The following is a 14,040-nucleotide window of genomic DNA, read 5'->3' on the forward strand; positions in this document are numbered from 1 at the left end:
ACTTCCTCCTCTGGAGGTTTAGCACAGTTGATGCCTTCAGGCCAACTTGAGATCACCTCCACTAGACCAGGTCTTTCAAGATTTCCCATTCGAGCTCTCTGTGTTATCAGAGCCATCCACTTGGACCATGTTGAGTCTGTGGCATGATGTGGTGTGGAACCTTTGCCTTTGAACATCCAATTCAAAACTGGTAATCTGGGAGCTAAGAGAAGTTGTGATTCAGTTCCAATCACTTCAGAAGATGCTTTCACTCCTTCATAGGCAGCTAAAATTTCTTTCTCTGTTGGAGTATAATTAGCCTCTGAACCTCTGTAACCTCGACTCCAGAAACCAAGAGGTCGTCCACGTGTCTCACCTGGAGCTTTTTGCCACAAGCACCAGGTTGGACCATTGTCACTTGCAGCCGTGTACAAAATGTTCTTAATGTCTGGACCATCTCGGACAGGTCCCAGACCCATTGCTTGAATTACCTCTTGCTTTATCTGGTCAAAGGCTGCCTGTTGTTCAGGTCCCCAGTGGAAATGGTTTCTCTTTCGAGTCACATCATACAGAGGTTTCACAATCTGACTGTATCCAGGAATGTGCAGTCTCCAAAATCCCACTATCCCCAAGAAACGTAGGGTCTCTTGCTTGTTTGTGGGACTTGCCATGGTAGAGACTATTTACCACATCCACTGGAATGTGTCGGCGTCCATCCTGCCATCACACTCCCAGAAACTGAATCTCTGTGGTGGGTCCTTTCACCTTGTCTCGTTTGATGGCAAAACCTGCATTCAGAAGAATGTCAATGATTTTGTTACCTTTCTCGAAGACTTCCTCAGCAGTTTTACCCCAGACGATGATGTCATCGATGAACTGGATGTGTTCTGGAGCACCGCCTTTCTCCAGAGCATCGTGGATCACTGCATGACAGATGCTTGAGCTGTGGATCCAGCCCATTGGCAGCCTGTTGAAAGTGTACTGGATTCCTCTCCAGGTGAAAGCAAACTGAGGCCTGCATTCCTCTGCTATGGGAATAGAGAAAAATGCATTAGCAATGTCTATGGTAGCATACCATTTGGCCTCTTTGGATTCCAGCTCATACTGTAGTTCCATCATGTCTGGTACTGCCGCACTCATAGGTGGTGTTACTTCATTCAGGGCTCGGTAGTCTACCGTCAGACACCAGTCTCCATTCTGCTTCCGCACAGGCCACACTGGACTGTTGAAAGGTGAATGAGTTTTGCTGACGACTTTCTGACTTTCCAACTGACGAATCAGATTCTGAATGGGCAACAAAGAGTCACGGTTGATTCTGTATTGTCTGTGATGCACAGTCTGAGAAGCAACCGGCAATTTAATGTCCTGTATCTTATGTTGTCCCACAACTGCAGATTCATCAGAAAGCTCAGGTCTGGCAGACAGCTTCAATTTTTGTCCATCAATTTCTATTGAAGCTACTCCAAAAGCCCATTTGTAACCTCTAGGGTCTTTGAAACGCCCTTCTCTCAGAAAATCAATTCCCAAAATACAAGGTGCGTCAGGTCCGGTCACAACTGTATGCTTCCTCCATTGTTTACCAGTTAAACTTATATTAACCTCTACCTTACTTAACTCTTGAGATCCACCAGTGACTCCCAGAATAGTTATAGACTCTGATCCCTGATAATTTGATGGTATTATGGTGCACTGAGCTCCTGTGTCAACCAAGGCCCTGTACTTCTGAAATTGTGAAGTGCCAGGCCACTGGATGTACACATCCCAATAGATTCTATTATCTCTGTTATCCCTCTCCTCCCCCTGGCGGGAGGCAGGGCACCCCTAGTTATGGGGAACATGTGCACATGTGCATTGCACATAGTTTGCAGGGTTATAACTTTGCATGTTATAACTGGAGCCACTGTTGGAGCCATAAGAGTCGTTCTGGGGAACTGTGGAAGTAACAGCTACCCTTCTGGTATTGCTACCTTGGGTTCTGCCACTTTGCAATTCCCTCAGTCTCCTGAAAAGATTAGAAGTTGGTTGGCCATCCCAGCGGTTCATGTTCTCACCAAACTGATCACGCAGAGTTATCCAAATAGTTCTACGTGATTGCCTTGGTGGTCTGTTTTGGAATGACCTGTTTTGGAATGTCCTGTTTTGGAATGACCTCCTTGGAGGACGTGTATTCCTCACAGATGAAACTTGTACCCACCTGGAGGAAGAATTGAAATTATCCCTTTGTGCCAATTGGGATATGGAATTTCTAAATTCATCTTTTAACTCTCTTATGCAATTCTGTATATCACCAGACATAGTTTTAATGGCCGACACCAAAGAACCACGTATCATGCTATCCTCCAATTGTCTCATTTGATCACTGAATTGGCCAACCGTAGGAGAAGCTCCACCATAACTTCTTGACACAATTCTGCTTGCCAGAATGTTTGCATAATTAGAAGGAGCAAGTTTGATGATCTTTTTAGCAAGACCAATACCCACAGGAACATCATCAGGATTCAGAGTTTCATGTTCACCATAGAGTAGCTCTCTAACAGCAAATTCTCTCAAGCGCTTAATTCCCTCATCTATGGTAGTCCAGGGTTTAGGGTTCCATGGAAGATCATCTCGGGAAGGGTATCTCAGGGCAACCGCTATTAAAAGGCGTATCCACAGATTAACCTTACCGAGAGCTTCGCCTAGATGTCTATCTATTCCATTGTCCCTTGAGAGAGTTCCTAACTGAGCTGCTGACTTGTCTCCAACTGTTAGAGCTGAAGCACCTGTATCATAACACCTACTAAGCCAAGCTAGAACTGGCTCCTTATCTGCCCTGGTGAAATCTTTACGGACATTTCGCAATTCCTCCCGTGGAGAAGAACATTCCAAAATATCATCTTCATCTTCATCTCCCTGAATTCTTTGCCCATATAATCCTGCTGTCATTCTCCTAAGGATCTCTTTAAGCTGAGAACCACCTTTGCCAGCTGCTTTCCTAGCTTCATCTCTATCCTGCTTTGATCTCACTAGGTTAGCTAGATCTTTAAAACAAACCTTCTCTTCCTCCTGAGCAGGATCTTTTAGAGTAGAAGGCCCCTCACCAGGATCAGTCTCCACCTCTTCTTCTCCATCTTGGGCCTTTCCACTTCTAGTCTTTAAAGGAGCCATCTTGACTGGAGCTGTGTTTGAATTTACAGCCACCTTAATGGAAGCTGACAGGTCCTGAGATAAATCAGCTGCTGGGGCAGTGACTTCCGGTCCCACCGAGGGAGTGGGCGGAAGTGACGTTGCTCTGTTACTGGCCGACGGAGAAGAAGGAGAAGGAGTGGGAGAAGGAGTAGGTGCCATGTTGATACCAGCCGATGCCCTTGGCTGCTTGCCAGAATCAGCAAAGTCATTTAGAGCTGCCTTACCAATTAACTTTTTAGCCTTCTTTTTGACTGACACGGGTTCTCCACAGTCCTCGTCACTAGATGACTCTGGGACTGATCGAGAGCCACGGCGTTTTCTTTTTGATCTAGTTTTAATAACAAAACAAGCTCTGGACACCTTTCTCTCTCGCCGTAAAGAAATCAGGAGATACACGATAATTATCACCAGCAGCAGAATTATAGACATGAGATAAATCACCTTTGGATCCCAGGCATCACCTAAAGTTACTGTCTCCTCAGGCGGAATCTTAAAACCCTTTATCTCAATTGGGAGAGTGGTGGAGGTAACATTCCTGTATCTCACTGGCCATAGGAAATTAATACATTTTCCATACCATAGTCTAACTCTATACATAACCCACATATAAATTGTCCGCACCAAATATTTACCCAGGTAATCCAAAATCAAACCCAAACAATATCTGTAAACCAGAGCCCCAAAAATTGAAAAGAATAATCGCTCCACAAACCACAATACCTTCATGTTTGCTAATTCAGCTGGAAAAACACTAAATCAATCAAATAATAAATTAAACTAATTATCTGCCGCACGTTGGGTACGCCAATAAAAAAAAAATGTGGTGGGTTTGGAAGGGTAAGGCCGAGAAGCTTCCTTCCTTCCCCCTTGTAAGGTAAAAGGGAAAAATAATTGAAGGGAAAGGGAAAAAAAACTCACAAGCTGAATTAGCAAAACAGTGGAGCTATATTTACAAAGCAATGTAGAGTATGCAGGGGAATATTTACAAATTTACAATATCTACAATATATACAAAGATATACAACAGAGTAACACAGAAATGAGAGTAACCCCCCTCTGGCAGAGAGGGGGTTCCCCACCTCCGCTCTCCCCTCTCTCCCCCCCCCTTTTCCCAGAGTGGGATAGAAAGAGAGAGAAAAGAGAGGAAAAAAAATGTTAGAAGCAGTTCGTGTTAGTTGGAAAGGAGTCAATACAGGCCTGGTATCTTATCGGCTTCAAGGCCGAAGCCTTGGCAGAAAGCCCAGCACAGAGACAGAGCTGCACTGTGGAGGAGCGGAAGCAAGACTGAAAGAAAAGTCGTGGAAATGTCCAGTTCACTCCCAGCTCAGAAGGTGCTTCCTCCCACTTCACCAATGAAATTAGTTTAGACTATTCCTTCTGTTTACCAACTTCCGTCCACCATATTCCCTTTCTTAAGGGGGCAACGTCAACCGGCCACAACAACTAAACCAATATTCACAAAATATGACAAGAGGAAACTATAATAAACAGGAGACTTGAGTCTGGTAGTGATGAACTATTTTGAAGACTATCGTTAGAAAGCTTTAAAATAGTTAGAATATTGATAGGAAGCACTGGGAAAAGATTTTAAAGAATAGGAAAGTGGAGCTTGAAGTCTGTTAGGTGTGTTTGACAAAACTTGTTTGTTAGAGACATTGGGTTCTGAGCTTTTTTATATTGGACAAACATGAAGGGAGACTTCACTCTTTTTTTACCGATGGTTTTACAGTGCTGTTATGCTGATTTTACCTCCAGAAATGGTAAGACAAAACCATAATCTTTAACCTTGGAATTGTGACTATTGAGTCACAGTATTCATTTGGCTACCCTTGTGATGTTTTGATTAGTTAAATGATACCCACTGAGGAAGTAACTCCAGTGACATTACACTCTGCATGAATACAAAACAATATTTGAAATTCTCTGGGCTGCTTTTGAGGAGTAATCCTTTTTGAAAGGTTTGCAAATACCCTAAAGGGAGTAATAATATTTAGATCGTAAGTTCAGCTACTAGCTGTCAATAGATGAGAAAATCAGCAGATGTGTAGTCTTTGACATCAAGCAACCTTATTTTTATTTTAATGTGAGGGTGTACCTTTTAATGGTTGGTAAAAAGTTTACCAAAAACTGTGGACATTACAAGGGAATGGAGCTAAAAGAAAAACATTATTCCAAAAGTCTTGAAGACAGTGTATTGTCTTAAGACGTTCTAGGGCTTGTATGCTTTAGTGAGATAATGAGAGGAATCTGCAGGTGTTTGCTTGGGGACAGGGTTGTCTCTTGTTGTCTGTGGAAAAACTAATTGAACCTTTCTCTAAGTATGATGGAGCCAGTTAAAGGATAAATGCCTATCTTGTACCAAACCAGATGTTCCATGAACTCCAAAACAATCTGAAGTGCTGGTCTTTGAGTGCTCCTGCTGACCTTGCTTTGAGTGTTGTTGAAGGAGGGGCACCTAGCCAGGCTGTAGGACTTGCAGCCATGGGGGACAAATTATAAACTGTAGAGAAACAGAAAAATGAAAGCTGGTTAATATGGATAGGAACAGCAATTGTGGGTGAATTCATCTCAGTTCTTCTCTGGACTGTGTAATTCTAGAAGCCTAATGGACGGTAGTTACCTTTTTGAGTCCCACTATAAGTATGTGGCTTTCATGTCAGATACTGGTAAGTATATTGATACCATGGGAGCTCTAGAGAGTGGTGGGAAGTATGTTAGGGTTGTAGTCACTCATCTGCTTGAGGAACTGAGGTCTATTCCTGTCTTTACTACAACTTAGGTAATGCTTTCTGTTGAGACTGGTGTCCATGTTTGCAAGGGCTTTGTTCTCAGAGCTCATGTGGTGAGATGACCTGGCTGGGGCAGGGTGGACGGCGTAGGCGAAAGGGTACTCGTTTGGAAATGCCAGTGTTGTGACAGCGTATTCCTTGAGCGGGGAAGCAGTGAGGCTGTATTTTTTTGAGGTGTGCAGGTCAGGGGATTAATAAGATATTTGTGTTTTGATGAAGAATAACATGTCACGGAGGAGTACTCGCAACCTTTACAAGATAATTCCGATAATTCCTTTTACACTGTATGTTGGGTGGTTGTTTTGTTGGTTGGTTAGGGGTTTATTTTGTTTGTGGTGTGTGTGTGGGTGTTTTTTTTTTTTTTTTTTTTTTTCCATATTGCCCAGGAGGTTGGTGTGAAGCTCTGTTCTTGAGTGCTAGTAAGTAAACTGGAAAGATGAGTCAGGGAAGAGGGGCGAAATCAGTGTATGTATTAAAGAACAATAAGTAATAGTGAAGAGGCAGAACACTATACAAAGGTTAGACTGTTTAATTTCCTTAAATGGGGACATTGGATTCATGTGCCTATGATGAAGGCAACAATGTTTGGCAGCCACTTCTAGAATTTTTTAGAACCAGTTCTTAACCAGTATTTCCTATTTCTCTTAGAGGGTACCTTGTGAGGTTTAACCTTTTGTTTCTAATTGTTGCCCTTTTCCACTAGGAGATGGGGTTGCCCGGGAAAGTAGTCCATTTATTAACAGTGCAGAGATGGAAAGAGGAAATGTGTATGAAGGGAAGAATATGGCTCTCTTTGAGGTAAGTCAAATACCCCCAAACCCCATTTCCCCTCCAGCTAAAGTGAAATGATCAAAACAAACCAACTCCATTTTTCTGTCTCTTGACATTTAGTGGGGAGGGGAAATCATGTTGGTAACTCTTCAGTATTTTAGTTCTTGCTAACATTCCATTTCAGTGTATTTGAATGATGTAACAAAGATTTATCCCTCCCTGCCCTCCTTTATATTTTGGTACATCTGTACGGGCAAGAAGAGTAAATTTTGGTATGTGCTGATGTGAAGATCTGAAATGAGCTTTGTGTTTAAAATTGTTGGGCTGGGATCCAGAAATTGTTAACAAAAGCTGCTGGAAGTTAAATCTAGTGGTTTTAACAAAGCAATACCAATTTTAAAAGGATTAGCAATACTATAATGTTGAACAGGGGAAGTTAAAGACCTCATAAAGCAGTGAAACTAAACCAACTGGCTGTTGTATTTCACTCAGTGTTGTTAAATTTACCATAGCTGCTTTTTGTCCCTAATCTTCTTTGAATAGGTGCTTATATCAGTTACTTTGAAGAGTGGCTGACATTAAATCCATAGCTGTTGGTATAATTATATCTTTCAGGTATCTCAGATTATAGGCTGTTGTTACAGTGTTGCCTGGAAAGCATTCTAGTGAATGCATCACTATTGCTGTTGTAGAGGTGCATCTTTTTTGGTAGTAAACATGTTTCAGTGTTTCCTACAATGTTATTCTTACCATGTTTTCAGTTGATGTGTTTAGGTGTTTTTTTATATAAGCATGGCTGTTGTAACCATGATTATCATGACCTAATGCCTCAGACAGAGATGCCTTAGTTCATGCCTTTCCATTTGCAATCCTGATTTTCCTTCCAGCATTTGAATTTCCACACATGAATGAATGCTCTGGTTCAGCTTTGCTTGGAATCCTTTTATTGTATTTCCCCTGGATTTTACTTGTTTCAGCATACTTTTGTGTTGTATCAGATAATTTGCTAAAGAAAGGTGGTTTAACTTCTTTGTCAAATGATACTTCATGTGTGCAGTTACATATGGTATGCTTATGTGCCTGCATTTTCAACAAATCAGTACTTTGTAAGTAGTGTGCAAACTATGTAAGCCTGCAGCAGTAGACTTCAGAGTGATCCCTGAGTGTTTTGGTACCTGAAGGAATTATTTGAGGCCACTCTAGATAAAAGCAAAGTGCTGGACTTGACCCTAAAAACTATGTTGTGACAAAAACAGATTCTTACCTCTAACAATCACCTTTTGCTTTTACTTCCATTACGATATACCAGCTTGTAGAGCTAGAATGTAGGATAGAGTAAATAAAAAAAGTAGAAGAAACACTGCAAGATAGTCATGTGTCTTCTAGAAAAGATTTAGAACTCTTGTTGGTTGAAAGCTAACTAGTGTTTTGTCATGCCGATTTTGGTGAATTGCAACTGACATGCTGAGTGTGTATTTGAAATAGTATCATTATGACTTAAAAAAATAATAAAAACTGTATTCTTAATCTCAATAGGAAGAAATGGATAGCAATCCCATGGTATCATCTCTCCTTAATAAACTAGCAAACTACACTAACCTAACTCAAGGGGTGGTGGAACATGAAGCAGATGAAGACAGCAAGCGAAAGGAAGTCAAGGTATTTAAGCTTCTGATAAGGTGTTGAGACAAAGCTAGCCACAGAGAGAAGCATTTTTCAACCTAAAAAGAAAATATGTGGATGCTACCTGGAGCAAATATTTTAATGCTGTACTTAAAATAATGTTGCAGTAGGAAGTGTATTAATTCACCGTTCTTCTGAGCATTCTTTTAACAGGATGTTGCTGTAAGGGCAGTAGTCCATCCAGTTTCCTCTTTCTTTCCTTCTGCCCTTTTATGAGCACTGGCACCTTTTCTCTACCTCTAGTGAGGATATAGTATGATTTCCTTTTGTTTTCACTGGTTCATTAATACACTTTAATTGGCTGGGTTTTTTTTTTAACCTGTTTGAAATTTAAGAAAAACTTCTGATGAAACAGACCACTCCTTCAAAGCATATTTGCCCCTGTTAACATGATAGTAGTTTTTGAGCAGCTTTCACATTTCTGTATGTTGGAGTAAGTATTTTTAAACCTTAATGGACATATTTTGAGAAAACTTTGTTGCTTACATGAGAAATATAATTGTTGAGGGATGTGGAGTAAGGAAAGGAAAAGGCTCTTTGGCACATCCCTAAACACACTTGCTAGAAGATGGCAGCTTCAAGGATTGTGTACTGGATATCCAAAGTGTCTCTGAAGAAATGGGAAGTCTGCAAAAGTTGGTGTCTGCAATTAGATGTTGGATTGATCCCCCTGCAAGCAGGGAGCTGTTTCAGAAAGGGAAAGCTTGGCTCAAAAACATGTGACCTGAAAAAGTGAAAACATTTGCAGGCAAGGAGGGATGATGATCTGGAAGTGGTTGAACATAATGACTGAAATAAAGAAACTTAAGGTAGATACTGGGAGAAAGAGAACATACTGGGAGTCCCTTATCTGTGTAGGGGAAGGGGTGCTGCTACACAGTTTTTACACTGAGCTGTGGAGAAAGGAGAATCACCTAAGAATGAGTAAAAGAAATACAGCAGAAGATGCAGATTGAGGAAAAGGTGCTTGAAAGTAAGATTAGAACTAGATCTTATTCAACTGAAAGGGAGACTTATGGTGGAACTGTTTACATTAGGACTTGACTAATACAGGAAGTTGGTAACAGGACAATGGGCTAGGGTGAGAAATGAAATCTGTCTTAGGGTTCTGCTTATCCTGCAATTCTTTGTGTGGGGTGTTCTTTGAGTTTAGTTTTTTGTGGTGTTTTTTGTTTAGTTTTAGTGTGGCTTTTTTTTTTTTTGTGTTGTGCTTATTCTTCATTTGTGAAGGTACAGCCCCAGATGTAAAAACCCTGAAACTGATCAACTTGATCCTTACTGTGATCCCTGTCTTCCATCCAGCTGCTGTTTAATGCAACACAGTGTTAGTCCCTTTGGAGCTGATCAGCCAAATGAACACTGTGTCCTTATGTCTACTTAACCTTGTTTGAGCACCATATGCTGGCCTGAAAACACAATTTCTGTGCATGTGTCTTTTCAGTTCCCTGTCTGGAATTTAGTGATGGTTCAACAGTAGCCTGGCAGAGGAACTTTTTTAGTGGCATAATTGAGACCATAGCATTGATGTTGTATGTGGATATTGCCCATGATACTAAAAATATTAGTCTAGTGGTGTTCCATAATTCCTTTAAGTACTTAAATTTTAATGTTTTCTTAATATTTTTTTTTTCACTTCTAAAGCACAAATACTTGTTTGCTTGCATATTTAAATTGACTGCCCCTTTTCACAACCAGAGTTGTAATTTAAGAACTTCTGTATCTGGAAACTTACTGTATATAACTATTGCTTCTAAGTTGAGTATTCCAAGGCCTGACTTGAGAATTGTAGGAGGCTGGAATTTTAGTGATGAAGCCTGAATGTGTTTGTGTAGATCTTGACACCCATGATGATCACCTGCAAACAAAGTACAAACAAGTAGACTACATTGCAGCAGGATTTACACTTTTTGCAAAACCAAATTGTAGTCAGGTGTGCATTTCTTCTGGTCTTGTCTGTCTCTTTTTTTAAGTAACATTTTTTTTTGTGGACCAGCTGCAGGGCAATTGGTGATCAACTTCTTGGAGATCATATTTGACATTTTGATTATGGCAGCAACCTCTGTTCAACAGTAGTCCATAACTGATATTTAAGAAGGAAGTTTGTAAAGCTTTTTAATCAACAGGTCAAGTGGTGTCCTACCCCTGTGAATATTTAATATGGACTCCTGTGGATCAAGAGGGTTTGCTGTCTCAAATTTTCTGTTTTTCAGGAGTCACTCTGAATAGCCTAGCAAAGCTGAGCACGCTCAAGCTACCCTTCAGTTTCATTTGGCATTTGTTCCTGGAGTATTTGTGATAAGTGTTTCCATGAGAAAGTGCTTATGGACTTAAATTTAGTGCAGAGCAGTTAATGTTGTGACTTCATTTCCAGGTTCCACGTATGGGCACTTGTATTGGTGTGTACTTGCCCTGCTTGCAAAATATCTTGGGAGTCATCCTTTTCCTACGTTTAACGTGGATTGTGGGAACAGCTGGAGTTCTCGAGTCTTTCATCATTGTGTTCATGTGTTGTGCTTGTGTAAGTTAATCTTTCCTTACTGTTGGCAAATCTCTGATACAGTAGTACTGCAGCCTTCTAACATGAGTAGCACAGAGATTATTCCATACTGATTAAATATCAGCACAATTGAGATGCATGGGAAACGTCATTCTAGCCTATTCAGAATCTAGGTTGATTAAGCTTTTGTTTGAAGTATTTATTACATGGATTTTACTATATCAGCTGTTGGCAAATATTTAATGATTTATGTGGAGATCTGCTTTCCAGAACCAAGTGAAATATAGACTACAAATCAATCCACAATATTATCATAGTTTCATTCAGGGTTGGAAGGGACCACAAGGATCATCTAGTTCCAACCCCTATGCCATGGGCAGGGACACCCCACACTAGATCAGGCTGGCCAGAGCCTCGTCCAGCCTGGTCTTAAACACCTCCAAGGACGGTCCCTCAACCACATAAATCAATATTTTGGAATGTGAGACAAGAACATTATGTTGTCATAACAATAACACATAGTTTGTCACTTTTAATTGGAATGAGTGTGTTATTTGAAGTATATCCAGTGGTCTGTATTCTATTTGTCTTAAAGACTTAAGACTGAATCTTTTGTGGAAAAACTTAGTGCTTACTTTACATGCGTATCTCTAACCAAAGATGTGATCATTTTTGGTTGCTGCAACAACTTTGGGGGTGGAATGTTTAAAAATCCAGCTTTCCCTGGATCCCTTTGTCTTGCCCTGTCTTTCTGAAAAACTTGTGGAATTTTAAGTTTCCTCTGTTTCATCTTTCCACAGACCATGCTAACAGCAATTTCCATGAGTGCAATAGCAACAAATGGTGTAGTTCCAGGTAATGAAGAAGTTTATCGTAAATGGCAAATGGTCAAATTACGAGAGTTTAAAGCTGGGATAAAACTTACTGTAGTCTGAGATATCAGAAGTAATGTTTTTTGTCAAGACCACATGTTCTTTTAACTGGTGTATAAATTACCTTTTTAAGGTGAGATACAATGTTTTGACCAGACCTTCTGGGAACTGTGAGCTGTAGCAAACTTGTCACTAGCTATTTGATTCTATTTGAATGAAAGATGTTAAGATTTTAAACTAATGGAGACTGAGGTTCATGCAAAGCAGAATTTTTTTGTGCAAACTTACAAATGAGTGCTGATTTGGGGTGTGTGTGTGTGTGTTTTCCACCTGAATTTGTCTAGATTCCATTTCTAAATACTGGAATTGGTTATATTGCTTTCTGTTTGAATAGCAGCCAGTCTGCTGGCAGAAATCTTTTGCTATGTAAGTGCTTAGTTACACTCGTCTCCTGAAAAATTCAGGATAAATAGATGAAGCTGATTACTTTAGGTCCAATATCAGTTACCCTTTGCTCCTATCCTTTTCAGTTTCTCAGCTAATTCATTCATAATACCATTGTTCAGACTTTATGAACTCCAATTAAATTAAAATAATTTTCACTCTCAGAGCTTCTGCAGTTTAGTTTCTAGAACTGATGATTAAGTTGTTAGGCAAAAGTAAATGCTGCAACTTGTGCAGGATGTAAATGGCTGCACTTCGTGGACAGAGTACTGTATAGGAAATAGAAATAAACCAGAAATACTTAAATTGTGACATCTAGTTATTCTTATCACTGTCCAGATATCTAAAAATATTCTGCTCTTTCCCGTCATTTTTAAAAACTCATTGTAAAGTTTTGCTTAGCTTTTGAGTATCACAAATCTTTGGAAGCTGGCAGCTCTTATGCTACTGCTTGTTCTGGTGGTTTTTTTTAATGGTGGTACTAGTTTCTTACAGAAATGTTGCTTGAAGTTCCAAAGCAGAGATATGAAGCTAGGACTGAGAGACCTAAAGAGTAACAGGATCTTCTCTCTTGTTGTTATGTGTAACAATATTATAATTAGCAAAAGAATTGCAATGCCTAATAAATTTGTCAATCTCTTGTTTGTTCATGTTGAGAAATTGTTTCAGACTGCCCTTTGACTGGAAGTCTATTTCTTATTTGTGTACTGATTTTGCAAAAGCCTTGTGCATCTTTATTTAAAAGAAATAACTTTGTTTCCTCTTTCTTCCTCAGTTGCCATAAGTGGGACAAATATGAATTCAAGAAAAGATAGAGAGGGAACTAGAGAGGATCATGCCTGACAGGGGTTGGGGAAGTTCTAGTTAAAGAGGCAAATAGCTTGAAACTTGGAGCCTTGTTGAAAAGGAAGTGATACGGTGTAAATGGAGATGGGTGTCTCATGACTTAAAGATGATGCATGTATGTTGGAAATACGAGCAAGATGAACTGAAAAAATTCAGGGGCAGAGCCAATATACAAATAGAAAAGAAAATGCAGTCTCTCCCTAACTCTCTTTAAATGGTACTGAAAAAATGCCTGTAGTGAAAGTAGTAATGGTTTCATATACAGAAAAGAGAAAGCATGTATATTAATGAAACAAATTCTGTTTTGTCCCTATCTCAAATAACTTACTCTGGAATTTTATTGTTTCATAGCTTCTAACCCAAGTTGCTCACAAGAGATTGATTCACGTGTATTTATACCTGCATATCCTTTTCTTAATTTACTTTCAGATTGTTTTCAGCCTGTGGATTTTTTCCAATTTCCCTTTGTTTTTTCCCAGCAAATACACATGGGGATATTCACTTTGGTGACACTGAGTACAGTTCTGGTGTGAATGTTTCAATGGGGATGCATGCAGTACTTATCTTTACTGTTGATTGAATGATTCAGACTTTTGTGCATTATGGCTATCCTTCCTCTAAAGGGCTGGAGTCTTTTTGGTTCTGTTAATTCACAGCTGGAGGCTCTTACTACATGATTTCAAGATCTTTAGGGCCAGAGTTTGGTGGAGCAGTGGGACTTTGTTTCTACTTGGGCACAACTTTTGCAGGAGCAATGTACATTCTTGGTACCATTGAAATTTTATTGGTAAGTACTAGTTTCTCTTAACGTTCATTGTGCTTGGGTTGTTTTGAGTGATTGAGGAATGCACTTGGCCTAAAATACATTTTCATGTGGTGACTTCTGAAAATTTTAAGAGTGTTTTGATACTAATATTTCCATTGTGTCAGTATTTACTCATGCCTGTGACTTTAGAAAAGTTCAAGGAACTCTGATCAGCCATACAAAAAT

At 39.9% G+C, this 14,040-nt stretch overlaps 1 protein-coding gene across 9 annotated transcripts in view; it reads left to right on the forward strand.

The window, feature by feature from the left end:
• The window catches only part of LOC137448283 (solute carrier family 12 member 7-like), a 63,653-nt gene that overhangs the window by 10,395 nt on the left and 39,218 nt on the right, over positions 1-14,040 (forward strand). For all 9 annotated transcript variants that reach the window (XR_010989027.1, XM_068152624.1, XM_068152616.1 and 6 more), the window contains exons 2-6: positions 6,640-6,734; positions 8,244-8,366; positions 10,762-10,908; positions 11,688-11,742; positions 13,706-13,836. Coding sequence is in view for 8 of the 9 variants with exons in the window: in XM_068152624.1 (XP_068008725.1) it covers positions 6,640-6,734; positions 8,244-8,366; positions 10,762-10,908; positions 11,688-11,742; positions 13,706-13,836 (551 nt within the window). In the remaining variant the exon portion in view is untranslated. The remainder of the gene's footprint in view (positions 1-6,639; positions 6,735-8,243; positions 8,367-10,761; positions 10,909-11,687; positions 11,743-13,705; positions 13,837-14,040) is intronic.

The sequence above is a fragment of the Melanerpes formicivorus genome, unplaced genomic scaffold (genome assembly GCF_026170545.1).
Source record: "Melanerpes formicivorus ecotype bairdi unplaced genomic scaffold, bMelFor1.0.p_v2 SCAF_24, whole genome shotgun sequence".
NCBI lineage: Eukaryota > Metazoa > Chordata > Aves > Piciformes > Picidae > Melanerpes > Melanerpes formicivorus.